This window comes from Boleophthalmus pectinirostris, unplaced genomic scaffold (genome assembly GCF_026225935.1).
Source record: "Boleophthalmus pectinirostris isolate CB_2022bp ecotype Guang Dong unplaced genomic scaffold, ASM2622593v1 HiC_scaffold_15, whole genome shotgun sequence".
Classification (NCBI taxonomy): domain Eukaryota; kingdom Metazoa; phylum Chordata; class Actinopteri; order Gobiiformes; family Gobiidae; genus Boleophthalmus; species Boleophthalmus pectinirostris.
The window spans coordinates 2,152,505-2,180,035 of NW_026571070.1; the positions used below are offsets into that span (position 1 = coordinate 2,152,505).

Below are 27,531 nucleotides of genomic sequence, written 5' to 3' on the forward strand. Positions count from 1 at the left end.
TGTGTGTGTGTGTGAGTGTGTGTGTGTGTGTGTGTGTGTGTGTGTCTGTGTGTGTGTGTGTGTGTGTGTGTGTGTGTGTGTGTGTGTGTGTGTGTGTGTGTGTGTGTGTGTGTGTGTGTGTGTGTGTGTGTGTGTGTCTGTGTGTGTGTGTGTGTGTGTGTGTGTGTGTGTGTGTGTGTCTGTGTGTGTGTGTGTGTGTGTGTGTGTGATGTGTGTGTGTGTGTGTGTGTGTGTGTGTGTCTGTGTGTGTGTGTGTGTGTGTGTGTGTGTGTGTGTCTGTGTGTGTGTGTGTGTGTGTGTGTGTGTGTGTGTGTGTGTGTGTGTGTGTGTGTGTGATGTGTGTGTGTGTGTGTGTGTGTGTGTGTGTGTGTGTGTGTGTGTGTGTGTGTGTGTGTGTGTGTGTGTGTGTGTATAGTGTGTGTGTGTGTGTGTGTGTGTGTGTGTGTGTGTGTGTCTGTGTGTGTGTGTGTGTGTGTGTGTGTGTGTGTGTGTGTGTGTGTGTGTGTGTGTGTGAGTGTGTGTCTCTGGTCCAGTTCCCGCGGTGGCTGAGGGTTTTGGACATAGTTTGCATTTTCTCCAAGTTTCTGAGAATAATTAAACTTTTGAGTTTGTTCCTCGAGAAACTTTCACCTCCAACATGTTAAAGAAGTTGTTCTGCTCAGAACTTTTCAGACCCAAAACTTTTACTCCTACTTGAGTTTTTTATAGTGCAAAGCAAAGGTCGGGGACTTGGACTCGAGTCAGACTTGAGTCACTATTTTTAGGACTTGAGGCTTGACTTGATAAAACAAACCAAGACTTGGGACTCGACTTGGACTTGAAGGTCAGTGACTCGAGACTTGACTTGGACTTGAAGGTCAATGACTCGGGACTCGACTTGGACTTGAAGGTCAATGACTTTTGACTCGACTTGGACTTGAAGGTCAATGACTTGGGACTCGACTTGGACTTGAAGGTCAATGACTTGGGACTCGACTTGGACTTGAAGGTCAATGACTTGGGACTCGACTTGGACTTGAAGGTCAGTGACTTGGGACTCGACTTGGACTTGAAGGTCAATGATTTGGGACTTGACTTGGACTTGAAGGTCAGTGACTTGGAACTTGACTTGGACTTGAAGGTCAATGACTTGGGACTTGATTTGGACTTGAAGGTCAGTGACTTGGAACTTGACTTGGACTTGAGGTCAAAGACTTGGGACTTGACTTGGACTTGAAGGTCAGTGACTTGGGACTTGACTTGGACTTGAAGGTCAATGACTTGGGACTTGACTTGGACTTGAAGGTCAGTGACTTGGGACTTGACTTGGACTTGAAGGTCAATGACTTGGGACTCGACTTGGACTTGAAGGTCAGTGACTTGGGACTTGACTTGGACTTGAAGGTCAATGACTTGGGACTTGACTTGGACTTGAAGGTCAGTGACTTGGGACTTGACTCGGACTTGAGGTCAAAGACTTGAGACTCGGTCCCAGGTCTGGTTCAGAGTAACGGTGTTTTTCCTGACTGGAGTTGTGTTTCCTCTTCCCACTGTGAGTGCGTCTAAACCGGGGGGGGGGGGGGGGGGGGTCATTATTTTTTCCGTGGGGCCACGTGGAAAACAGAAAATATTGTGGAGGCTGAAACGCTGAACTCAGGTCATACAGAATATTAATTGAATTTCTTCATAAAAAGCAGAAAATCTCATTATTGTGACGAGCTGCTCAGACTGAAGAGTTTCTGTTCTGACTAAATAAAAAGATGAAGGTGAAGAGTCGTGACCCCAGGAGCTGCACAAACCCCACGTCTGATCTGAAGGGACAAAAGCTTCATGTGAGAATCTGAAATGATTTGATCGTTTGTGTTTCTTCTCCTTCACGTCTGGTCTAGTTTGTTTCATTAGCAGATTTTGTGACTCATTTCATGTTTTGTCCTTTACATTATAAATTATTACGTCCACATGTTTTCCTCTTACTTGAATCATTTCTTGGAGCTGTACTTGTACTGAACTTTTACTTCAGTCGTGTACAGAGCAGAGCTGAGCATCGTCCAGCCCCGGGGCCACAGACTCTGACCGAGGGGCAAATGTGGAGCCGAGTTCCACATGTGAGATGTTTTCACGTCTCTGGACCTGACCTGACTCCCCTGGTGTTTTTATTGTTTGTTTTGATTTAAGTTTGAGGATGGAGTTATAAAGTGGTTGTACATTTATTTGTATATATTCACTACAATCTACGTTTTAATATACTGTGTACTCTCTATATTGTATATACTCCACATTTTGTGTGTGTGTGTATATATATATATATATATATATATATATATATATATATATATATATATATATATATATATATATATATATATATATATATATATCACTTACTTCTCCTTCCACTTCTGCTAAACCACATTTCATGATCTTGTGTTTCCACATGTGTAATGAATTTGAATCTGATACAGTGAACTTTTAATTTGATACAAAACATTTTAAACAGATTCGATAAGGTTCAATAAAAAAATATCACAGCTGTGATACTAAAAGTCTTTGTGCAAAATTCATATGAAACACAAACATTTTAATCATCAAAACAGTGAAAATGTCAAATGTGTCACACACAAAACTGTAGCTGTAACAAAATAATTTAGTAAAATAAACCAAAAAACACACTGGGGGATGTATCGATACAATATAATCACATTAAACAATGTGTTGATTTGATATTTGGATATTGATATATTTTTGCACACCTCCAGCAGACACACACACACGGGGGAGGGGGGGGGGGGGGGTGATGCTTTTTCAATACAACGTGACCTGGAGTCAGAGGCAGAGATATAAACGTCTGAGCTCCAGACTCACACGGACGGTGGTGGTGGCGGCGGTGGTGGCGGCGGCGGCGGCGTGTCAGCGATGGACATTTATATTTATACATACACTAAATGTCTCAGTCGTATGATTCTGGAGTAAAATGTTCTTTTGGCTCTTCTTCTGCGCTCGTTGGGCCTGCAGTGTTTCAGCTGTGATTGTAGGACGGTATAAATACACGTATGTAATTATGCACATGTCTGCAGAGATCCATGTGACGTGTCTGGTGGGTGACGGGTGCCTCCTGCCCTGCCGTCTGCCCTCGCCTGCCCCACACAAGCTGCTCTGGTTCAGGCAGGACTCGCTCATCCTCAGCCTCTCCTCGGACCTGCGGACCGTCCGCGACCCCAACGACCCGCTGGCGGGAAGAGCCGCCCTCGCCGACCCGGCCGTCGCCAAGGGAAACGCCTCCCTGCTGGTGAGAAACAGCGCCCCCAGAGACCGGGGCAGGTACAGGTGCAGCGTGACGACCGACGCCGGGGAAACCAACCAGGACGTCATCGTCAAAGTGCAAGGTAAGAACCAGAACAAGAAGATTTAAAGACGATACTGATGTCAGAACGTTTCCAAGGATGTGACGCTAACTGTAGGCACTACTGTGTCAGATGTTCTGTTAGACTTTAATCTGACAGTTTGACCATGAAGAGGAGACTTAGTTGGAACAGATCTGTTGATCTGCGTTGTTAAACTCGTCTAAAGTGTCCACACGTCCCTGTTTCCTCAGGACAGACACAGTTTTGAGCCTGTGTCCTCTGTCCCTGCAGATTTAAACAAAAACCACAGATTTATCCAGCGGCCGCAAGTACAAAACACTTTTACATTTCACAACACACATTAACACGTTTGAAAACAAAATTACATTGGGCCTGTAAAACTCTTACAGTTTTTGAAAATAAATCTCCAAACTCGATCCTCGATGTCGGGAATCGTCACCAACACTGAATGTCTGGCTCTTCACTGATTGGTTGGGGCCCGGACTCACACTTCCAGGGTTCTTCAGACCGTCTAGTGTATTCAGATTCATGACCTAGTCTCAGGAGAGAAATGAAACTGAGCGGAGGCACTAGGTGGCGCTAGCCTGATTAGGTTTGTACTTCCATAAACGGAAAAAAAATCTTACATTCTTCATTCTCATTTTGCTTATTTTGATACGATCATAAACGATAAACTTCTGTGCTTCTTTATCATAATACTATAATACTATAGTACAAATAATACAATATAATACAAAAAAGGAAGAAATTGAGTTAAAATTATATGTAGTATGCACAGTATGTAATTTATTTTGTGATATGTAAATATTTATAAAGTTTTATCGTCAGCGTACAGAAGCAAACACATCATTTTAGAATTTTTGAAACTGTTATGGGTTAATTTAAGTTTTTTTTCTTCCCGCTCCTTTTCAAGAAATGTGCTTTATGATTATTGTTTCTCTCTTGGCACAAACTTGAAATAAAAATAAATATAAATCAAATCAAATTTAGTCCTGGTTTAGATCAAATTGGTGAAAAATAGGGACATTTCTTGTATAAAACTGAGACAAATCAGTGGTTTTGTTTAAATCTGATGGATCTCGTGACTTTATTTCAATTCAAGTTTCTGTGTTTGGTTTTGGTTTTAGGCTCCGTGATCACAGACGCAGGTTTGTATCAGGGTCGTGCGGAGGTTTTATCTGTGACTCTGTCGTTGTGTCGCCCCAGAATCATGGCAAAAATGTGACACCTCCTCAAACTCCAGAATCTGAGCCGAGTGTGAAGAGCGAGTGCAGAGCCAACGCACACGGAGCCACAGACACGGCTCCGGCTCACACTAGAGGGCGCTAAAGACACACACACACACTCACACACACACACACACACACACACACACACACACACACACACACACACACACACACACACACACACACTCACACACACTCACACACACTCACACACACACACACACACACACACACACACACACACACACACACACACACACACACACACACACACACACACACTACACACACACACACACACACACTCACACACACACACACACACACACACACACACACACACACACACACACACACACACACACACACTCACACACACACACACACACACACACACACACACACACACTCACACACACACACACACACACTCACACACACACACACACACACACACACACACACACACACACACACACACACACACACACACACACACACACACACACACTCACACACACACACACACACACACTCACACACACACACACACACACACACTCACACACACACACACACACACACACACACACACACACTCACACACACACACACACACACACACTCACACACACACACACACACACACACACTCACACACACACACACACACACACTACACACTCACACACACACACACACACACACACTCACACACACACACACACTCACTCACACACACACACACACACACTCACGCCTGTCACGATCAGCCAAAACATTACGACCACTGAAAAAAGCTCACGTTTTAAAGCCGCATTACGTCACATTTCTGGTGCAGCGCTGCCATCTGCTGGTCTCTCCCGCAGTACAGCATTAGTAGGACAGTTACGGGTCAGATCTGCGGAGAGGCGGCGCTGTTAGGTTATGAATGAAGTCGTTATTTGAGCTTGAATTATTCTTATTAAACTATTTATTAATGAGTTTTTGTTCAGAATTTATTAAGTGTAGATATTATAAAGTGCTGCAGTTTTTTTCCTCTCTCTCACTCAGCTGCTGTTAGTGGGTGGGTCAAATGCAGGGGGCTGTAGTCTGTATTCTTACCTCTTCTTCTCTTTCTCTCTCTCGATCTCTTTCCCTCTCAGATGTGGGTCAAATGCAAAGAAGTCCAGTCTGTATAACCATCCCCTCCCCCTCTCTGCTCTCAAATGGGTCAAATGCTGAGGAATATAGACTATATAATCTTACATCCCTCCTCTAAAGATGAAAAAAAAAAAAAAACTCTCCCTCTCTTTGTCTCAGCTCTTATGGGTCAAATGCAGAAGACTTAAGATTGTATATTTTTCTTACCTCTTCTCTTGCTCTCTCTGTCGTGGCTCTTATGGGTCAAATGCCGACTGAAGACTGTATATCTTTAACTCTTCTCTCTCTGTGTCTCAACTCTTATGGGTCAAATTCAGAGGATTTAAGACTGTATATTTTTTATCTCTTCTGTTTCTCTCTGTCTCGGCTCTAACGGGTCAAATACAGAAGATTTAAGACTATAAATTTCTCTCCATCTCAGCTCTTATGGGTCAAATGCAGATGACTGAAGACTGTATAATCTCTCTCTTGGCTCCTATAGTTTGTGGGTCAAATGCAGATGACTAAAGATTGCATATTCTTACCTCTTCTCTCTCTCTCTGTCTCTGCTCTTTTGGGTCAAATGCAGAGGATTTAACACTGGATATCCTTACCTCCTCTCTCTTTGTCTCTGTCTCAGCTCTCATGGGTCAAATGTAGATGACTGAAGACTATATATTTCTCTGTCTCAGCCCTTGTGGTCAAATGCAGAGGACTGAAGATTGTATATTTCTGTCCGTCTCAGCTCTTCTGGGTCAAATGCAGATGACTGTAGCCTGTATAATCTCTCGCTCTCAGCTCCTATAGTGTGTGGGTCAAATGCAGATGACTAAAGACTGTATATTTTCACCTCTTCTCTCTTTCTGTCTCAGCTCTTATGGGTCAAATACAGACTGAAGACTGTATATTTTTAACTCTTCTCTCTTTCTGTCTCAACTTTTATGGGTCAAATGCAGATGATTTAAGACTGTATATATTTTTTTATCTCTTCTGTTTTGGCTCTAATGGGTCAAATACGGAAGATTTAAGACTATATATTTCTCTCCATCTCAGCTCTTATGGGTCAAATGCAGACTGAAGACTGCATATTTTACCTCTTATTTTTACTTCTTCTCTGTCTCTCTGTGTGAGCTCTTATGGGTCAAATGCCTCTGATTGAAGACTGTATATAATCTCTCTCTCTCAGCTCCTATAGTGTGTGGGTCAAACGCAGAAGACTGTATATTCTTACCTCCTCTCTCTTTGTCTCTGCCTTAGCTCTTATGGGTCAAATGCAGATGACTGTAGTCTGTATAATCTCTCTCTCTCTCAGCTCCTGTAGTGCGTGGGTCAAATGCATATGACTGAACACTGTATATTTCTGTCTGTCCCAGCCCTTGTGGTCAAATGCAGAAGATTTAAGACCGTATATTCTTACTTCTTCACTCTTCTCTCACTATCTTAGCTCTTATGGGTCAAATGCGAAGGATTTAGGACTGAAGATTTCTCTGTTTCAGCTCTTGTGGGTCAAATGCAGATGACTGTAGCCTGTATAATCTCTCTCTCAGCTCCTGTAGTGCGTGGGTCAAATGCAGATGACTGTTTATTCTTATATTTCTTCTTCTCTCTCTTTGTCTCAGTTCTTCTGGGTCAAATGCAGACGACTGAACACTGTGTCTGTCTTTCTGTCTCAGCTCCGATCCGCTCCGTGTCGGTGTCGCTCTCTCGTCTGAGCGGTTTCGAGGAGATCAAATGCTCCGTCCGAAACGTGTTCCCGTCGCCTCGGGTCACGTGGTCCACGGAGCCGCCCACCTTCCACGACCTGCAGCCTTTGACCCGGAAGCAGCTGGACGGGTCGGGTCTGTACGCCGTGGACAGTCGCCTCAGGACGCTGGGACAGAAGGACCTGATCTACGTCTGCACCGCCACGTCTCCCTACGGCGGCGACGAGTACAGCGCCTCCTACAGGCACCGAGGTGAGGGGCGGGGCTTATACAGAAAGGGAGGGGCTTATACAGGTAAAGGAGGGGCTTATACAGGAGAAGGAGGGGCTTATGCTGTGTTTGTTTATCCATCCATCTCCCACTCGGATCTCGGATATGACGTCTTGTCCACGCTTCAAGTGTTTTATTCTGTTCCGCAGACAAACCGTGCATATGATTGGACAGAGCAAACGCGCTCGTTCCGGTGTCGGTGTCCGCGACCACCACGACACCGACCACGACACCGACCACGACACCGACCACGACAACGACCACGACAACGACCACGACACCGAACGCCACGACAACTACAACACCGACAACCACGACGCCGACTGCAACGCCAACCGCCACTACACTGATCACACCACCAACCACAAAACTGACCATAACACCGACTGCCATGACACCAACCAACACAACACTGAAGACTTGATCCTCTTAGATCAAACCAGCCCTAATTCAGGACTAAACCAGATTAAAACCAGACTAACCCAGGTCTAACCCGGGTCTCTCGTCCTCAGATCTCCGTGGTTACGAGGGTAAAGACCTGACCCTGCCGTGCTTCGCTCCATCGTACCTGAACAGCCAGACGCTCTCCTGGACCTTCTCCAACAGCGACTCGCCCAAACACATCCTGACCTACAGCGTCCAATCAGGAGAGGCCGTGTCGTCGCAGGAGTGGGAGGGGCACGTGGAGCTGGACGGGCTGCGCGTTCAGTTCGGGGACGGGTCGGTGCGGCTCATGGACCCGGAGGTGGAGCCTCACACGGGGACGTACAGCTGCGTGTTCTCCACCCCGAGGAGCAACCACACGGAGACCATCGAGGTGACCATCAGCGGCACAGGTCAGCCACAAGAGCAACGCCGCCGCACCGGAGAGTTGTTCTGTTCAGGCACATTAGAGCTGAAGTGTGTGTTTTTTATTTTTCCAGGGAAACGCAGCGCTCCAGAAGAAGCCTCGTACTGGTGGGTGGTGGGGCTGATCGTCGCCATCTTGGTGCTGGCTCTGATCGCCATGTTCGTCTACCTCAAACTCAGAGGTAACAACATCAATCCACAAGTTTAGATTCGTATTTTTAACAAAAAAGCAGCACACAGTAATTTCAGTTCCAGTTAATTTGTGCTGCAGAAGACATTAGATGAAGTATTTGCCCAGTTTTTAAAGTTAAATTCTGACAGAAAGTTGAGTTTAGTTACATTTATTTCCCACTTCTGCATCTAATCCCTCTTTATTTACCCAGCTTCTTCTTAAATCTTGAAATGTTTGATTTTTTTGTGTTGAAGGAGGAGCCACAAAGCCCAAGTCTGACCCTGAGGAGGCGACGGAGCTGCACCCGGTCAAAGGTGAGGACTGTTGTACCAGCGCCGACCACCAGAGGGCGACAGATATATATATATATATATATATATATATATATATATATATATATATATATATATATATATATATATATATATATATTATTTTTTAAACCACATAAAATAACCACCAGAGGGAGACAGAGGCCCCAATCTAAGGAGAATAAAAATGTAATTTAAATCCCTAAAATAAATAAAAATGATAAAATAAGTGAAATAATAATAATAAGTAAAACAAAAAACAAAACAAAAAAATAATTACAGTAAAAATATAAAGAATAAAAATCAAATTTTAATTCCTAAAATAAATAAAAAATAATAGGTAAAATACATTTTTCAAAAATGTCACATAAAATGACCACCAGAGGGAGACAGAGCCTCCAATCTAAAGAGAATAAAAATCAAATTTCCTAAAATAAATTTAAAAATTTATAAATAAAATAATAGGTAAAATACATTTAAAAAATAAAATAAATGACAGTAAAAATAAAATAAAATGTTTAAAGTAAAAAAAAAAGAAACAAATAGTAAGTAAAAAAATAAATAAATGCAATAAAATAAAATGACCACCAGAGGGAGACAGAGGCCCCAATCTAAGGAGAGTAAAAATCTAATTTAAATTCGTAAAATAAATAAAAATGATATATTATTATTATTATTATTATTATTATTATTATTATTAATAATAATAATAATAATAATAATAATAATAATAATAATAAGTGCTATTTTAAAAATGTTGCACTATTTTCTGTTCTCTATATAATGTCGTCCTCAACAAACCTGCAGTTGTGTTTTGTTTCATTCACACATGTTTATGACACAAACCTGCACATTTAGACAAAGTTCTTCTCGCAAACAGAAAACACTCTGCTCCACCTTGTGATGTCATGTGGTGATACAGGAAGTGCTCCACTGTGTTTTTAAACTCCACACACCTTCATTAGAATCATTTGGATCATTTCAATCAATCTGGACTTGCCCATTTCTACTGAACTAAAGGTAAAAGGAGCTGTTCACTTGAACACTACCACTTCATGACATCACAAGGTGCAACAGAGAACAAAGAGTTACTCAAACATGTGCGAATGAAACAAAACACAACTCCAGGTCTGTTTGTGATGAGGGAACGACATTAGAACATGACTTAAAGCTTCACAGAGTGAATGTAGGCCTTAGGTCTACTTCTACACCAGTGCCTGCAGGAGTAGACAGGTAAACAACTATATAATAAAATTTTCTGATGACACAGCTATTCTTAGTTTACTCAGTAAAAGCACAGATGCCATCAGCTACAGGACAGGAATTGATGAAGTGGTGCATTGGTGTGAGGAGCAAAACCTTGTCTTAAATGTGGAAAAGACAAAGGAGATAATTTTTGATCCCAGATCTGTCGGGGACCACAGCCCCGTTAATATCAGGGGGAGGGACATAGAGCAGGTGACATGTTCTAAGTACTTGGGTGTGTTATTTGATTCTCAGCTCCAATGGAGCCAGCAGGTACAGTCTGTCTGCTCAAGAATCACCAGCGTCTCTATTTTTTAAGACGGCTTAGGTCACATGGAGTTGACACCAATGTAATGCTGTTGTTTTATAAAACATGCATAGAATCTATCTTACGCTATGACATGTCAACATGGTTTGGTGACCTGTCAGTCAAACTTAAAGCACAGATTTTTACCTTGACTAAAAGAGCAGGTAAAATAATGGGTGTGGCCCCGAGCTCACTTCAGCAAATGTTTGAGGAGACGGTGAGGAAACTCGGCAGGAAGGTGATCAATGACCCAACCCATGTTCTTCACAGTCAGTTTGAGTTGATGCCGTCAGGCAGAAGGTTCAGGTCCCAAACTGTAAACTGAACAGATTCAAACATTATTTTGTGCCACTAGCTGTTAAACTGCTAAACTCAGATAATGCAGTTAAAAAATAATTATAAAAGGCTTAGGGATTGTGCAACCAAAACTGCACATAGGCTTAGGGAATGTGCAATAATTAATAGAACAGAAGAATGCAAGGGCCTGTTAAGGATAATTGAAGGTTCCAGTTGGTGCATCACTCGTGGTCAGACTTGGTCTCATATTTACTTTGTTTTATGGTGTTTGTTTATGTGCTGCTTTGTGTTGTGTCGTCCTGTTTTTTGATAAAACATGTGACCCCCTGTCCCAAGACAAATTTCTCCCATGTGAGACAATAAAGGATCATCTTATCTTATCTTATCTTATCTTAAATACATTTTAATTTATTGAAGCAGAGAAAAACACACAGTCACAGTTTTAGGAATGTATTTTATAATATCTTCAACTTTAATCTATGTTACCCCATGAATTAAAAAATAAAATACATTTGTGTTTTGTTTGTTTGTTGTTTCAGAGTCGGCTGCAGAGAGCCCTGTGGCCACCGGGGGCACTAACGGACAGTCTGCCTCGGCTCTCACATGAAGCACCTCCTGAAAACTGTAAACATGTAAAATACAAACAAAAACCTGAAGCTTCGCCACAGAGGATCACACACACACACACACACACACACACACACACACACACACACACACACACACACACACACACACACACACACACACACACACACACACACACACACACACACACACACGCACACACACGCACACACACACACACACACACACACACACACACACACACACACACACACACACACACACACACACACACACACACACACACACACACACACACACACCCGTCTCTCACTGCTGCTCACAAACCCTCACAACGAGACCTGTTTAGAGAAAAGTGCACTTATTTTTATTATTTTATACATTCACGTTCCACAATTTAACGACGTCACGGTATAAATACGTCTAAAACTCCAAGAAAAAACACACAAAAGTGATTTAAAGAGTGCGTTTTGAGGAGCGTGTGATCAGTGCGAGCGTTCGTGGTCGAGAAAAGCGTTTGTGGAGAAGAAGCGGCTGAAACTTGGTGCCAGTTTTTGTTTCATGTGAACAGGATCAAGGATTACAGAGACGTGTGCGGATGAAAAATCATTTGTTCCGTTAAATTTTGAATTTTAAAAACAGCAGAATTTCTTTTTTCAGAATTTGAGTTGCTGAAATTTTAAGTGGACTTTTTCAGTTATTGTTCATTTGGAATATTTTCGAACACCTGTGTAAAGTTTTGTCGTGTTTCGTGCTCAAAATGATGTTTATGAACTAAATGATCGTCAAAAATATATAAAAAAAATCAGATACTAATGAACAGAGGTGGGACCAAAATCCATGTTTCATTTGTTAATTTGTTTTTCAAAATAAAACCAAAAATAAAATAAAAAATGAAAAAAAACAAACAAACAATATGTCTCCAAAACCAAAATGAAAAAATGGATAAAGATTTGTTTTTTCAGTTTTCAATTTTGTGTTTAAATGAAAAATGGGAAAAAAACGGATAACGGACTAAACCAGGACTAAACCAGGACTAAACTGTTTTCAGTCCTGGTCTGGTCCCAGTCTCAGTCCTGGTCTCAGTCCTGGTCCTGTTCCCGGCCTCAGTCCCGGTCTTGGTCCTGGTCTCGGTCCTAGTCTCGGTCCCGGTCCCGGTCTCAGTTCCGGTCTCAGTCCCAGTCTCAGTCCTGGTCCTGTTCCCGGCCTCAGTTCTGGTCCCGGTCTCAGTCCCGGTCTAAGTCCCGGTCTCAGTCCTGGTCCTGTTCCCGGTCTCAGTCCTGGTCTCAGTCCTGGTCTCAGTTCCGGTCTCAGTCCCAGTCTCAGTCCTGGTCCTGTTCCCGGCCTCAGTTCTGGTCCCGGTCTCAGTCCCGGTCTAAGTCCCGGTCTCAGTCCTGGTCCTGTTCCCGGTCTCAGTCCTGGTCTCAGTCCTGGTCTCAGTTCCGGTCTCAGTCCTAGTCTCAGTCCCGGTCTAAGTCCTGGTCCCGTTCCTGGCCTCAGTCCCTGTCTCAGTCCCGGTCTAAGTCCTGGTCCCGTTCCCGGTCTCAGTCCTGGTCTCAGTTCCAGTCTCAGTCTCAGTCTCAGTCCTGGTCCTGTTCCCGGCCTCAGTTCTGGTCCCGGTCTCAGTCCTGGTCTCAGTCTTGGTCCTGGTCTCAGTTCCAGTCTCAGTCCCGGTCAAAGTCCTGGTCCTGGTCTGGTCCCGGACCTGTTTTAGTCCTGTTTTAGTCCTGGTTCAGTCCGTTATCAGTTTTTTCCATTTTTCATTTAAACACAAAATCAAAAACTGGAAAAACAAATTATCTGTTTTTTCATTTTGGTTTTGGAGACAAATAATGAAGAAAACTGTTTTTTTCCCCCTATTTTCTCATTTTTGGTTTTATTTTGAAAAACGAAAGAACAAATGACACATGGATTGACCAAGTCTCTGTTTTTGTAAGCCTCAAGTCACAGACCTCAAGTCCCAAGTCAAATACAGTCAAGTCCAGTCGAGTCTCAAGTCACTGGCCCATAAGTCCAAGTCAAGTCCAAGTCAAGTCCAGGTCGTCTTCTTTGAGCTTCAAGTCATTTCAAGTCTTTAAACCAAAGAACCAAATACAATTTAGATTATAAAACTTTTAAACTAAATTGTACTTTAAAAAGTCATGGCGTATTTATATAAGAATGTTTATTTTTTATTTTATTTAGTTGTAGAAAAGCAAATTTTTACTTTTTAAATGTCTTGACAAGATCTAAGTTTGAATCATGATGGTCAGAAGAGAAAGAATTCAGACTGAAAAGAGCTAAATAACCGTTTTTTGTGGAAGGATCCTGTTCTGTGTCTGTGTTTCCCAAACGTTTTTTTTTCTTTTTTTCTGGAGACTCATATTTTAAAAGTCACAAACCTTCATGACCCAAGTCCATAGACATTACTCGTAAATCCCAAAATAAAAATAGAGTCAACAACCACTGAACATTAATGAGGATGTTTTATTGTTGACTGAGACAGTGTCTCTGGACACTTAGTATATTTACTGTATTTTCCGGGCTCAGACTCTTAAGCCTCCAACCCCATTAAAAAATGACTCCGTCCCACAATCCAGATACACGAGTCCACGCGGGTGCAGCCCGCAGTCCCAGCACGACTTCAGTAAACTACAAACACACAAGGAGCAGACAGCGACCGCACAGACAAACACACCCACACACACATCACTTGGGACTTGAGGTCAGAGACTTGAGGCTTACAAAAACAGAGACTTGGTCAATCCATGTCATTTGTTCTTTTGTTTTTCAAAATAAAACCAAAAATGAGAAAATACGGGGAAAAAAACAGTTTTCTTCAAGTGAAGACTGACTGATGCTCGCTGTGGCTGTAGCCGTGAATGTTTTAATCTAAACCTACAGAGAACCTGATATTTGTTAATTAGCCCTGGGATAACGTTACGTCTGATGTTGCCAACTGGCTCCACTATGTTTTCTAACATATAGGTGCAATTTCCCGTTCAAAGGAGGTGTTTCTACACAATATTATACAGCAGCGTTCGGTTCCCGAATTCAATGTGGCAAGACAAGACATTTTTACAATAGATTTTAATGAACCCACTTGTTGTTCTGTTGTAGCTTCTTGTGCTTTTACTCTGTTTTTACTCTGCTACAAACTTGAGCTGCACAGTCTTGATCTTGATCGATGTTTCTTCTGCTCGATGAATAATGTCTGTGAAGTGATGACGGATTTTTGACAGTAAAGTTCCGTCTGTGAATTCGTATTCGTACTGATGAAAGCGTAATCGTAAATTTTCATTTCGTGATTGTAATTCATGACGTCGTAACTTTTCAGTTCGTATTCTGATGGATAAAATACACAATATATTTTATGTACGACTGGAGTCATTTGAGAGTTTACAAATATTTATTTAATGCGCAACTACAGCCAAATACGCACGGATTTCTATTTTATGCGCATGAATATTTTTGACAGCTTCTTACTCTGTACACTTCTGTCTGTCACTGTGAACACGCCGACAATCTGCTGGTCGCAGACACACACCCTCCCTACACGCCACAACTGAACAAAACCCAGAGTCACCGTGAACGAACAAACAAAACCACTCACCCGTCACACTGTTGGGTTTCCTTTAAAGTCCCACACGGTTTATTTGTGAAAAAAGTTCAAAAACAGACCATTTAATGACAGAGTCTTATAATCCAGAGCGACTAAAATACAACACTTCAGTTTCATCCAAAGCAACAAACAGAAGTGGGAGAAACATGTTCCAGTTTGTTCCTGTCAAATTAATCCTCTGGTTTATCAACTGTAAAGAGAAAAGTATTTTCTAAAAACGTATATATTTTTAGGAAACGCAACAAGTCTTCTCAAGTCACAGACCTCAAGTCCCAAGTTACAGACCTCAAGTCCCAAGTTACAGACCTTTAAGGCCAAGTTGAGCCCCAAGTCTCAGTCCATTTTATCAAATCAAGTCGTAAAAATAGTGACTCAAGTCTGACTCGAGGTGCTTTGCTACTTAATACTAAAACCCACACTGGAAAAAAAACAATATCTAAATAAATTAAAATGACTTAAATGAAGAATATTTGACTTTATTTCAGTCGAAAACGATCTACCCCTGGGATAAGTGTGTTTTTCTTAATCAAGCAACATTTTGATTGATTTTGTTTCTTATTTTAAGTGCAACAAGATGCATTTTTCATATTTTAAGTACAAAAATCTTGTTCCACTGGCAGATCATTTTACTCGTGCAGAGAAATTTACTCAAGTCATGATAAAACTTTCTTAAATCAAGTCGTCTTAACTTGACTAGATTTAGTTTTTTTCAGTGCTGTAACAAAACAAATCCTCGTTTTTCGCAGGTATCGATCCTAAAAACCCGAGGATCACTGAGGATCACACAGAAATAAGAAAGTACCAACATTTAATCAAGTGTCTAAATAACGAGGAGTTTTTATTCTCACCGTGAAATCAGAATCAGGATTGAACTTTCAGTATCGTGACCGGACTCGTTTGGTGCGTTTTCTTTCACTTTCACTTTCACAGAGAAAACCTGGATTGGTTCTGTCGCTGTCGTGGGAGAGTGAAGACTTTGATTCCCTTTTGACAGCAGACGTGAAGTGTCTTGCTCGTGGACACACCGTACGCAGTGTCGGGAAGGTGACTTTTAAAATGTAATCCCCTACAGATTACAGATTACAGATTACCAGTGTTCGGGGAGGAACAGATTACATGTACCAGAGTTATGTAATCAGAGTACAAATGATGAGTAACTGTATTCAGGTACAGTTACTGTTTCAGTGAGTGGGAATCGGATTACAGTTACTTTGTTGAAATAAATGGACACAGCGGGATTTTCCTGTTTTCACATTTTGGGCTAAATCCCCTTTTTTTTTTTATTTTTTTTCAGTAATTCCACTCATTGCCGGAAACTAAACCGGGTCTAAACCAGGTCTAAACCGGGTCTAAACCGGGTCTAAACCAGGACTAAAACCAGGACTAAAACCAGGTCTAAACTAGATCTAAACCAGGACTAAAACCAGGACTAAACTAGGTCTAAACCAGGACTAAAACCAGGACTAAACTAGGTCTAAACCAGGACTAAAACCAGGTCTAAACTAAATCTAAACCAGGACTAAAACCAGGACTAAAACCAGGTCTAAAACCAGGTCTAAACTAGGTCTAAACCAGGACTAAACTAGATCTAAACCAGGACTAAAACCAGGACTAAACTAGGTCTAAACCAGGACTAAAACCAGGTCTAAACTAGATCTAAACCAGGACTAAAACCAGGTCTAAACTAGATCTAAACCAGGACTAAAACCAGGTCTAAAGTAGATCTAAACCAGGACTAAATCCTGCTGTGTGGACGTGTTTCTTCTTCTTCTATCAATAATATTTTTAATTTGGTTCAGTAAAATCTGGGCTTTTTATTTTCTTTTTTCAGACAAATCTTCTTATGTGAAGATTTCCTCGTCTTTGTTTCTCTACAACAAATCAAGTAATCCAAAGTAATCAGATTACAATACTCACCTTGAATAATTTAATGGATTAAGTTACAAACTACATTTTGGGGTGTGTAATCTGTAATCTGTAGGGGATTACATTTTAAAAGTCACCTTCCCAACACTGCAGATGACACACACCAAAATGTAGTTTGTAACTGAATCCATTAAATTACTTAAAGTGAGTAATGTAATCTGAATACTTTGGATTACTTGATATTGTCGTGTTTTTTAAAACTACATGAATGTAACAACCACATCCTGAAAATTCTTGTTTGTTTTCTTCAAATTGTCTGTTGAACTCGTGTCCATGAACAGGCAGGTGTTTGCTGTAGAGAAGCAACGATGTTTAATCTGCCAAAAGACACAAAAAGTCCAGATTTTCCTTCACCAGATTCAAAATATTATTGATAAAGAAATGATTTTTATATGAGACACTGGTGCTTTAAATTATGTCCACCTACTGTTAGTGTCATATTGTTTAGACCTGGTTTAGTCCTGGTTTAGTCCTGGTTTAGTCCTGGTTTAGTCCTGGTTTAGACCTGGTTTTAGTCCTGGTTTAGTCCTGGTTTAGTCCTGCTTTAGACCTGGTTTAGTCCTGGTTTATCCTGGTTTAGTCCTGGTTTAGACCTGGTTTTAGTCCTGGTTTAGTTTAGTCCTGGTTTAGTCCTGGTTTTAGACCTGGTTTAGTCCTGGTTTAGACCTGGTTTAGTCCTGGTTTAGACCTGGTTTAGTCCTGGTTTAGACCTGGTTTAATCCCGGTTTAGACCTGGTTTAGTCCTGGTTTAGTCCTGGTTTAGACCTGGTTTAGTCCTGGTTTAAGTCCTGGTTTAGACCTGGTTTAGTCCTGGTTTAGTTTAGTCCTGGTTTAGACCTGGTTTAGTCCTGGTTTTAGACCTGGTTTAGTCCTGGTTTAGTCCTGGTTTAGTCCTGGTTTAGTCCTGGTTTAGTCCTGGTTTAGTCCTGGTTTTAGACCTGGTTTTAGACCTGGTTTTAGTCCTGGTTTAGTCCTGGTTTAGTCCTGGTTTAATCCTGGTTTAGTCCTGGTTTAGACCTGGTTTTAGACCTGGTTTAGTCCTGGTTTAGTCCTGGTTTAGTCCTGGTTTAGACCTGGTTTAGTCCTGGTTTTTAGTCCTGGTTTAGTCCTGGTTTAGTCCTGGTTTAGACCTGGTTTAGTCCTGGTTTAGACCTGGTTTAGTCCTGGTTTAGTCCTGGTTTAGTCCTGGTTGTGTAATCCATTTATTTCAACAAAGTAACTGTAATCCAATGACCACTCACTGAAACAGTAACTGTAACTGAATACAGTTACTCATAGTTTGTACTCTGATTACATGATGCTGGTACTTGTAATCTGTTCCTCCCGGACGCTGTCTGTTCGTGCTCAGGTGAACCGGCCAAACTCTGGAGCGTCACAGTGGATTTATTCTGTTTATAAAATCTGTCTGTACTGAAACAAGACACATTTACTCAAAAACATGAGATCAGGTCCAACGAATTTAAGTCTGACATGTCTGAGTTTTTATTTTGGAATATTTTTATGGTAAAATCACAAACGATTTCCTGTTTTTATTTCATTTTTTAAAGATTTTGCTGTGAGTTTTGATATAAACTATGAACTTTGAGTAAAAGTTTAATATATACTGTTTCTTTTTGTTTGTTTTTGTGTATTAAATCAGATTCCATGTTTGTGCTTCGCAGGATGAGCAGGAGCACTTAATAATGCCTTAATAGTTAAAACGTACTTTAAAATCTTGTGAAATGTAAAAAAACAAAAACAAAAAACTAAAACTGTTGTATAAATTGTACAAACGTGACATTCATGAAGCACTGAACTAAAGGAAATAAAGAAGTAAACGAGTTAACGTCTCTGTCTCATTTAGATTTGGTGGAGTTTTGGTGAAATATTTCATTAAATCTGAATTACATCTTTAGGACACGTTCACACCGATTTGTCTGAGGTTAGTGAAACAGCTGAAACTCATCAAACACAAACCTGCACAAAAACTAAGTCTACGTTCAGACTGCAGGGTTTAACGCTCAATTCAGATTTTTTTTTTTGTGTGAAATCCGATGTTTTTTCGAGGTCGTTCACATTTCCAGTTAAATGTGACTTGTATGTGACTCCAGTGTGAACATTAAACGGTCCAAAAGTGTCCCACATGTGACACTGGAGACACGACGACGTCAACCGCAGCGAGCGTCTCTGTGTTTACAGAAGTTGTCCAAACATGGACGCAGCATCGAGCACCTGGAGATTTTAAAGTTCCTCTCGTACCGGAGCCACAACATGAACAACTGACTTGTTTTAAGGAGGAGATTGAGAAGGAGAAGGACCAGGTTTTTGGTGGTGGTGTTTTTGTGGTGAGTGGAGATGTGCTTCACTTCAGTCACATGGATCATGAACAGTTTTCTCCTACTTCAGTGCAGAATAGTGACGTTTGTGTCTTGTTGATAACGTGTAGGTGGATGAATGTGACCTGACCGTTCACACTGAAGTCACATGTTAAAGATCAGATATGGATCAGTTTCAGGAGCACAGATCCAAGTGTCCTGGGTCACATTTGAACAAAATCTGATCTGTGTGGTTCAGACTGACATTAAAAGATCAGATACAGGTCACCAGTGTTGAGAAGGTGACTTTTAAAATGTAATCCCCTACAGATTACAGATTACATACACCAAAATGTAGTTTGTAACGTAATCCATTAAATTACTTACAATGAGTAATGTAATCTGAATACTTTATACTGATTACTTGATTTGCTGTAAAGAAGCAAAGACGAGGAAATTGTAACATAAGAAGTTTTGTTTGCTAAAAGAAAATAAAAAGTCCAGACTTTACTGAAACAAATTAAAAATATTATTGATAGAAGAAGAAGAGACACGGTCTGCACATCATGATTTAGTCCTGTTAAATCCTGTTTTAGACCGGGTTTAGACCTGGTTTTAATCCTGGTTCAGTCCTGGTTTTAATCCTGGTTTAGTCCTGGTTTAGTCTTGGTTTAGTCCTGGTTTAGTCCTGGTTTAGTCCTGGTTTAGTCTTGGTTTAGTCCTGGTTTAGTCCTGGTTTAGTCCCGGTTTAGTCCTGGTTTAGTCTTGGTTTTAATCCTGGTTTAGTCCTGGTTTAGTCCTGGTTTAGTCCCGGTTTAGTCCTGGTTTAGTCCCGGTTTAGTCCTGGTTTAGTCCTGGTTTAGTCCCGGTTTAGTCCTGGTTTAGTCTTGGTTTAGTCCTGGTTTAGTCCTGGTTTAGTCCTGGTTTAGTCCTGGTTTAGTCTTGGTTTAGTCCTGGTTTAGTCCTGGTTTAGTCCTGGTTTAGTCCTGGTTTAGTCTTGGTTTAGTCCTGGCAATCAGTGGAATTACCGAGAAAAAAAAACAAAAAAACAGTAAAATTCTGCCGTGTAATCTATTTATTTCAACAAAGTAACTGTAATCCAATTACCACTCACTGAAACAGTAACTGTAACTGAATACAGTTACTCATAATTTGTACTCTGATTACTCTGGTACATGTAATCTGTTACTCCCCGACACTGCAGGTCACACAGGGGCCAAACAGTCAGATTTGGGACCTTCAGGCTGCAGACTGAACGCAGCCGATGTCAGTCACTGCATTAATGACACAAAAACAAACTGACTACGGCAATTTTTAAAATAACAAAAGCATTTCTTGTTTCATCTTTACCATGTTGTACCAAAAAAATAAAGCACCAACCAACACCAAATGGACTGTTTTATAAAGACGAGACGTCTGTTTTTAACTTATCCAACATTTGTGATGCTGTTGTGTTCTGCCTTATTTTTGCAAACTGACTTTTTGAAAATGTGGTGTTCACAAATTTCAGCTGATAAAATTTCTTATTACCTCTAAGTTTGTAGTTATGGAAATAAATAACTGGAAATAAACTGTTTAAATGAGGTGGAGGAGAGTTAACAGACGCCCTGAACATAGTCTGAACTGTTTTTAAAGTTCATCACATCAGGAAGTTTAAAGCTGCTGACCCCAGTTTGACCTTTAAAAGAATCATTCATATCTCCAAAACTAAGGCTGTGTCCCAATTCGAGGGCTGCAGCCTCCGAAGGCTGGTTTTAAGGCCGCATACGTCACTTCCGGTGAAACAAGGCCTGTCCCATTTCATTTTTATGTCATGCAGCCTTCAAATGCAGCCCTAAAACCGGCCTCGTTTCCATGGAGATGGGGCCGCGAACGGAGGACACATCCGGGTATCCTTCGCAGCCTTCAGTATCCCAGCATGCACCGCGCGGCGCCAGTCACATGTGTCCAGGTGTTCTTTGGGGCTGCAGGTTCTGTCAAACTTATTTTCCTCTAATAGTTTTGTAGTTTTCTTAATGTGTTTGTCATTACAGGTTTTCACTCTGCAGGACAGAACTTTGAATCAATCAGACGCAACAACCAACCTGCTCTTCCTCCTCCAGAAGACGAGAGACACATCAGACTGAGTGGTCCAAGTCCACGGTCCAGTCCAGTCAAGTCCATGTCCATGTCTCCATGTCTCCAGTGTCCATGTCTCCAGTGTCCATGTCTCCACTGTCCATGTCTCCATGTCCATGTCCATGTCCATGTCCATGTCATGTCCACTGTCCATGTCTCCACTGTCCATGTCTCCAATGTCCATGTCCATGTCCATGTCCATGTCCATGTCTCCACTGTCCATGTCTCCATGTCCATGTCTCCATGTCCATGTCCAGAGTCTCTGAGGAGCAGGTCCAGAGTCTCATATGATCTGAACAGACAGAAATGAAAACATCTGCTCATAAGTTTTTCTGAATGTTTTTCAGTCTGTACTGACATTTGATTTATGGTGAAATGTGCCATTTATTTGGTGTATTTTTTTGATAGTAACTAATTACATGTACTATAAGAATGTACTATTGTACTGCAGATAAGCTGTGGTGTTCCACATGATCATATCTGGCAAAGATAATTTGTTCATTTTTGATTGTCACTTGCTTCAGCAAAAAGGGAACACAATGAGATTTACTGACATACAGCTGTTTGTACTAACTTGTTAATGCAGAGTGTGTGTAATGGGTTTAATATTTGACTTCATATTATGATAAAGTATTTCCAGAAGTTCCTTGGATTGTTTAATAAATCATCTTTTCTCAGGAGAGATTCTTTCTTTCTTTACAAACTGACTGTATAAATGTAATCCCTGGTCAATATAAAAATCCTTAATAATGATAATATTTTGTAATACATATCACATCACAGTTTTTTTTTATTTTAAGATCATTTAGTCTATTTAAAATGTATCCCTTAAATATAGCCGTTTTGTTCTGCAAAAGTTAAACATACATTTTCGGTTTTGGCCATAAGATTTGGATGCGAATTATTAAAATAATTTGGTCACAAAATCCGACAGTTTGATGACCTGTGCGTCTTTTTACTGATCCGTGTGCGGAATCTGCGCGGAGCGTGTTAGCATTAGCATTAGCGCTAGCAGCGTCCCTCGGTTGCTGGGCGACGGGGGAGCGGCTCCGAGTCTAGACCATGGATCTATTAAAATAACTAGACTAGGTCTAGACTGTCCCATTTCCGCAACGGCCTGGCGTCCGCGGAGGCCAGTTCAAGGGCTGCAGCCTTCACAGCCTTCGGAGGCTGCAGCCCTTTGAATTGGGACACAGCCAGGTTCTGAGCAGCAGGGGGCGCTGCAGGACACACGGACACAGAACAGGGAGCAGGTCAGTATTTTTACGATTGGGAGAAACTTTTGGATCAACTATTGTTTTGACAGAATGAGCCCGTTTTGGCCCAACAGAACCGGACCAGAGGTAAGAGCTGCGTGTGTTTACTTTGTTTTGGTTTGTTTACTTTGGGATTATTCGTTAAACGGAGCATCGACCGCGTGTGGCTCGTAGAAAAAAGTCAAGAGTTAAAAAGTTAAACCAACAACCCCTAAATATAAAATAAATGTTATTTGGTTAAACATATTTGACCTTTGAGCATCATGTTTTAAAGTTTTAGAAAATGCTGCAGTGTTGAAAGTTTTCGTACATGAGCTGTTAAAAACTTTTCTGCAGTTGTGATCATTTGTGGGATTTTTGTCTAATACCGTAAGTGTTTATTTAATAAATAGTTTCAGCTCATTTAAGAGGAGTTTTGCTTGTCAGAGTCCAACTAGTAATGCAGTCGTTTAGGTGCGGCAAAATAATAACATTTAAATACATAATTGCAGAGTTTGTTGTTAGATTATTTCTTATATGACGAAAATGTTGTAAATTATATTTGATTTTATTCACTGTTGTATTGACATGTTGTTTGAATGAAAGTTGTACTAGTATTTATGTAAAACTGAGACATTTTCTGTGTCTGTTTTTATTTTAGTTTTCACAGTGTTTCAGTTTTTTTGATGAAGCTGAAGATTATTGAGAATAAATATTGACATGTGATCATCAGGACGGAGTGTGAAGTCCTTTTTTTTAGCTACAGGAAGAGAATCTATTTCTGGGGAACTAAAACTAAAGGTGTATTTGTGTTTTGATTCATTTGGGCGTCAGGGTTTTATAGGTCATTTATTGTGTCGGTGCTCATGACTCATTAGTATCGGTGTGGTAGTATTACTTCGTAATACTGTCATGTGATTTCATGTGCAGCTTTGGATTTCATTTTGAACTTCGTCCTGCTTGACGTGATGCCAGCCTTTAAATAACTGTGACATTTGATAGCGAAGCCCCCAAACCAACTGCCCCCAATGCCACTAATGCCTCAGAGCAAAAAAAGAAAACAAAAAACATCAAAATAGTATCTGAATGTCAAATCTATTTTAATTTATATTTTATTTATTTTAACTGGCAAAGTACTTCTCATTTCACGTTAGAATGGACTCGTCTGCGTGACCCTGATTTGAACATAATCACAGCAGAATAATAATCAGAAGTAATAGATGTGAACAAAAATGTAATTGTACTAGAAAAATAAATACTTTCAGCTCTGGTTCTAGCAGGGCAGACATGTCAAACTCTAAATTTGGCTCATGAGATCATGTTAAATCTGTATCAGAGCTGCCGCCGCACACAGATCAAATATAGACACATGATTTATTTAAAATGTTGTTATTATTTTATATTCTGCTTGTTCTGGATTCAATGTTTAAGCAAAATTATTATTAAATATTTATTTGAATAAGAAAAGGTTAAATATTACAAATCTGGAAAGAAGAGAAAACATGCAGGTGTTGTTGAAATTTTTTAATAAATATTTAGTTTATTAGACTTAGTCCCAGTTTTTAATTTTGGCCTCTGTGAGTTTGAGTTTGACTGAAGTGGACGACCTAACGAAGAAGACAAGTTTCCAATCCACCTTAAATCAAACAGAGACGTGTGTGTCTCATGAGCAATGAGCAAAAACAGACAATAAATATAAAACAAAACAAAAAAAAAAATACAAAAAACAAAACAAAATATATATAGTGAGGGCCTCAAACTGAAGTTCACCAAGGGCTCCCAGATTAACTCCGCCCCTGGCTCGGCTGCATCAGCGCAGAGGACAGACAGGAGAGTCAACGTGAACCACCAGCTCTCCTACAACAACCAGAAGAATGTGGTTCAACCAGATCGATCGTCTCCTCCCTTGTGCTTAACTTTGGACTAAACACAATTTTTAACTTATAACATTGTGACTTTGGATTAAGTTTGGATTAAACCATGTGGGACAGAGCTGCTGTGATTTTTCTGCTGCTGGTGGTTTATTTTTGGACTGTGGTGAAAGGAGGTACGTCTCTGTTTTACTCAGATAACAAGTGTGAAAGTTTGACTGAAAACTACACGGAAAAGAATTTCTAAAAGAGCTTCTACTAAGTCAAACTTCGTCAATCAGTTATCAGCTTGTACTTTGATCTGGGCTTTTGTCGAGCTGTTTCCTTATCAAAATGTTACTGGAGTTGTATTTTTGTTTTATTGACACAGTATTCTCCTTTAGCCTACTTTGTATTTTTTATTTTAATTATGGATTCAGAATCAAGTTACTGGTTAAAGAGCAAATTCTGTGTGTTATTTTTGGTTCTATGTCCTCGTCACAAACAAACCTGGAGTTGTGTTTTTGTTTCATTCACATATTATATTTTTCTTTCTCAAACTGAAAACTGAAACGTTCAACATTCAATCGCCTCAAGCTCAGCAGTGTCCTCCCTCTCAGTCTCCAGGATTACATTTTTCATTTTTCCCAGCGTTTTCACACCGCTGGTTTGATTATTTGGTGTCACAGAGCTGGTTCACACGTCCATGGGGCCTTTTACTGTATTTTCCAGGCTATTAGACTCTTTCCAGGTTCTTAAGCCTCTAACCACATCAAAAAATAACTGCGCCCCACAATCCAGAGCGCCCCATACACGAATCCACTCAGCACGACTTCAGTAAACTATAAACACACCTCCCACAGACCACACACAAACACACCCACAGACACATTCATCACTCCACGCCGACGAGGAACGGAACGGAAGAACGAACCGAAAAAGCGAAGTGCAATGTGCCGCTTCTAGACACGACTGAACAACTGAGTCACTGTGAACACGCCGACAATCCGCTGGTCCCAGACACACCCTCCCTACACGCCACAACTGAACAAAGCCCAGAGTCACCGTGAACGAACAAACAAACAAAACCACTCACCCATCACACTGTTCTGTTTCCTTTAAAGTCCCACGCGGTTTATTTGTGAAAAAAGTTCAAAAACAGACCATTTAATGACAGAGTCTTATAATCCAGAGCGACTAATAGTGCAGAAAATACGGTAACTGAACTGAACAGTCGTACCTGACGCCCCAGTACTTCCACTCATCTCCTCTTTAAACCGTCTGCACTGTCACCACCTGTTGGTGTAACTAAGAAAAAATCAGAACAAATCAAATCAAATTTAATGTGTAAACAATCGTACAGTCTGAAATGTTTGGGCAGGTAAACATATTAATGTTTGAAATAATAATAATAATATGATCAGCACAAAGATCAGTGACTTTTACCGTTTAGGTGAAACACGGACTAGTCCCTTTTTTTTTTTCTCCCACTTCAACGTTGCGGAGGTAACGGGGCCTCTGTTGGTTTGTGGGACCCTGTGAAACGTGCGTAGTGTGCGTTTTGGGTGAACCAGTACTGGGTCTACACCAGGCAATAAAATGGTTCTTATGCAGCGTACAGACTCCAGCAAACCAACCAAAACTGGTCTGATTGACATTTCATCAACATTTATCTTCTGGTAAAAATAAGAAACGCCCATTTAGAGGTCAGCCCGACGTTCCCCCGGGAAACACTGGTACCTCCAGTTCTGAAACGTACTTCTGTTTCCCCGTGCCGATGCTTACTGCGAGAACAGAGGTACCTCCAGTTACCGATGTTAATACTGTCAGGGAATTTACCCTAAGACGTCAAATTACATTAAATAAGACACACCAAAACGAGACGGCTTAGTTTTTACTTGCGCAAGGAGAGCTGTCCGAACACTGTCTGACCCTCCTCTGCCAGCTCCTCCCAACAGCAGCTTTTATTGCCGTCATTTCACAGATACAGTACAGTACATTATGTTATATCACACAATGGTTACAGTGATCACATACTAACAATCTTTAGGCTAAACCACCCCCCCATTTCACACTTGATCACAGGCTCCAGGTGATAAACAATTTGGTCAGTTTTCTCCCAAAAACTTATGCTAACCTCATGAGGGGAAAAACCCTTATTTGTCTTCTCATGGGCGACTCAGTAGATTATCTTAATGAGTCAGCAGTTCTTGTATTAGGATATGACATACATATGGAAAAACCCAAAAACGCAATTGTTGATAACTTTAATCACACACACAAATGATTATGATTTTAAATGATTCATAATAATTAAAATAACACAGAAATTCTTTCACAAATACCCCGGGCCGTCCTCATCCCAAGTTATCATCATGAACTCATAAAACAGCAGCGTGTGGTCTAGAACGTTGAACACAGTTCACCACACGTCAGCCCAGAGCAGAAGCTCTGAGTTCAGGTCACAGCAGTAAAGACTCTGGACACTCACCGTAGTTCGCAGACGCTCAGGACGGGACTGGGGTCTGGTCCTTGGTCTTGTACCGTCCTCTGAGCTCGTTGGTCAGATGGTCTGGAGGCTCTGTCCTCCATGTGCTGATTCCAGACGGGGACGAGCAAGACCAGCAAGGACTGGGTCTGAGCGGTTCTGTGCTGTTCTCTGTGCGCTGGACCGTGCGGGGAAAGTGAGAACGTGCTGTGGACTGCAGGTCCGGCCGGGCTGCTCCGGTCCTCTGTGCTCGAGGACTGCGGCTGGTTCTGAGGTGGTGCAGTCCTCCACACTCTCCGGGTTCTTCCTGGGGAAAGTTCTTCTCAGACCGAGGCTCCTGACATCACTCCCCGCTCCAGCTCCTCTGAGCCCGACCTGAACCAGAGCTGCTCCCGCTGGGTCAGGACTCTGGTTTGGATCTAGTCCAATTGTATTTCTCACACGAGGCTAAAAGCAGGACATTTTTGAAGTTGAATCAGTTCAATAGGCTATTTCCATAAAATTATTTGATTAATGAATTGCCTAAAATAACAAATGCCTGTTGCTACATGAACATGGACAACACAGATCTTTGTGAGTGTGCAG

At 41.2% G+C, this 27,531-nt stretch overlaps 1 protein-coding gene across 3 annotated transcripts in view; it reads left to right on the forward strand.

The window, feature by feature from the left end:
- The window catches only part of LOC110164325 (uncharacterized), a 44,422-nt gene extending 23,079 nt beyond the window's left edge, over positions 1-21,343 (forward strand). Inside the window, exons 2-8 of one of the 3 annotated variants that reach the window (XM_055151129.1) lie at positions 3,054-3,362; positions 7,366-7,647; positions 8,178-8,501; positions 8,589-8,696; positions 8,941-9,000; positions 11,386-11,470; positions 21,289-21,343. In XM_055151129.1, the coding sequence (XP_055007104.1) occupies positions 3,054-3,362; positions 7,366-7,647; positions 8,178-8,501; positions 8,589-8,696; positions 8,941-9,000; positions 11,386-11,453 (1,151 nt within the window). In that variant the 3' untranslated portion in view covers positions 11,454-11,470; positions 21,289-21,343. Of the gene's footprint in view, positions 1-3,053; positions 3,363-7,365; positions 7,648-8,177; positions 8,502-8,588; positions 8,697-8,940; positions 9,001-11,385; positions 14,136-15,781; positions 16,943-21,288 lie in introns of those variants that run through there. The other 2 variants (XM_055151128.1, XM_020929365.2) reach the window with 2 other exon arrangements.
- The last annotated feature ends 6,188 nt before the right edge of the window (positions 21,344-27,531 follow it).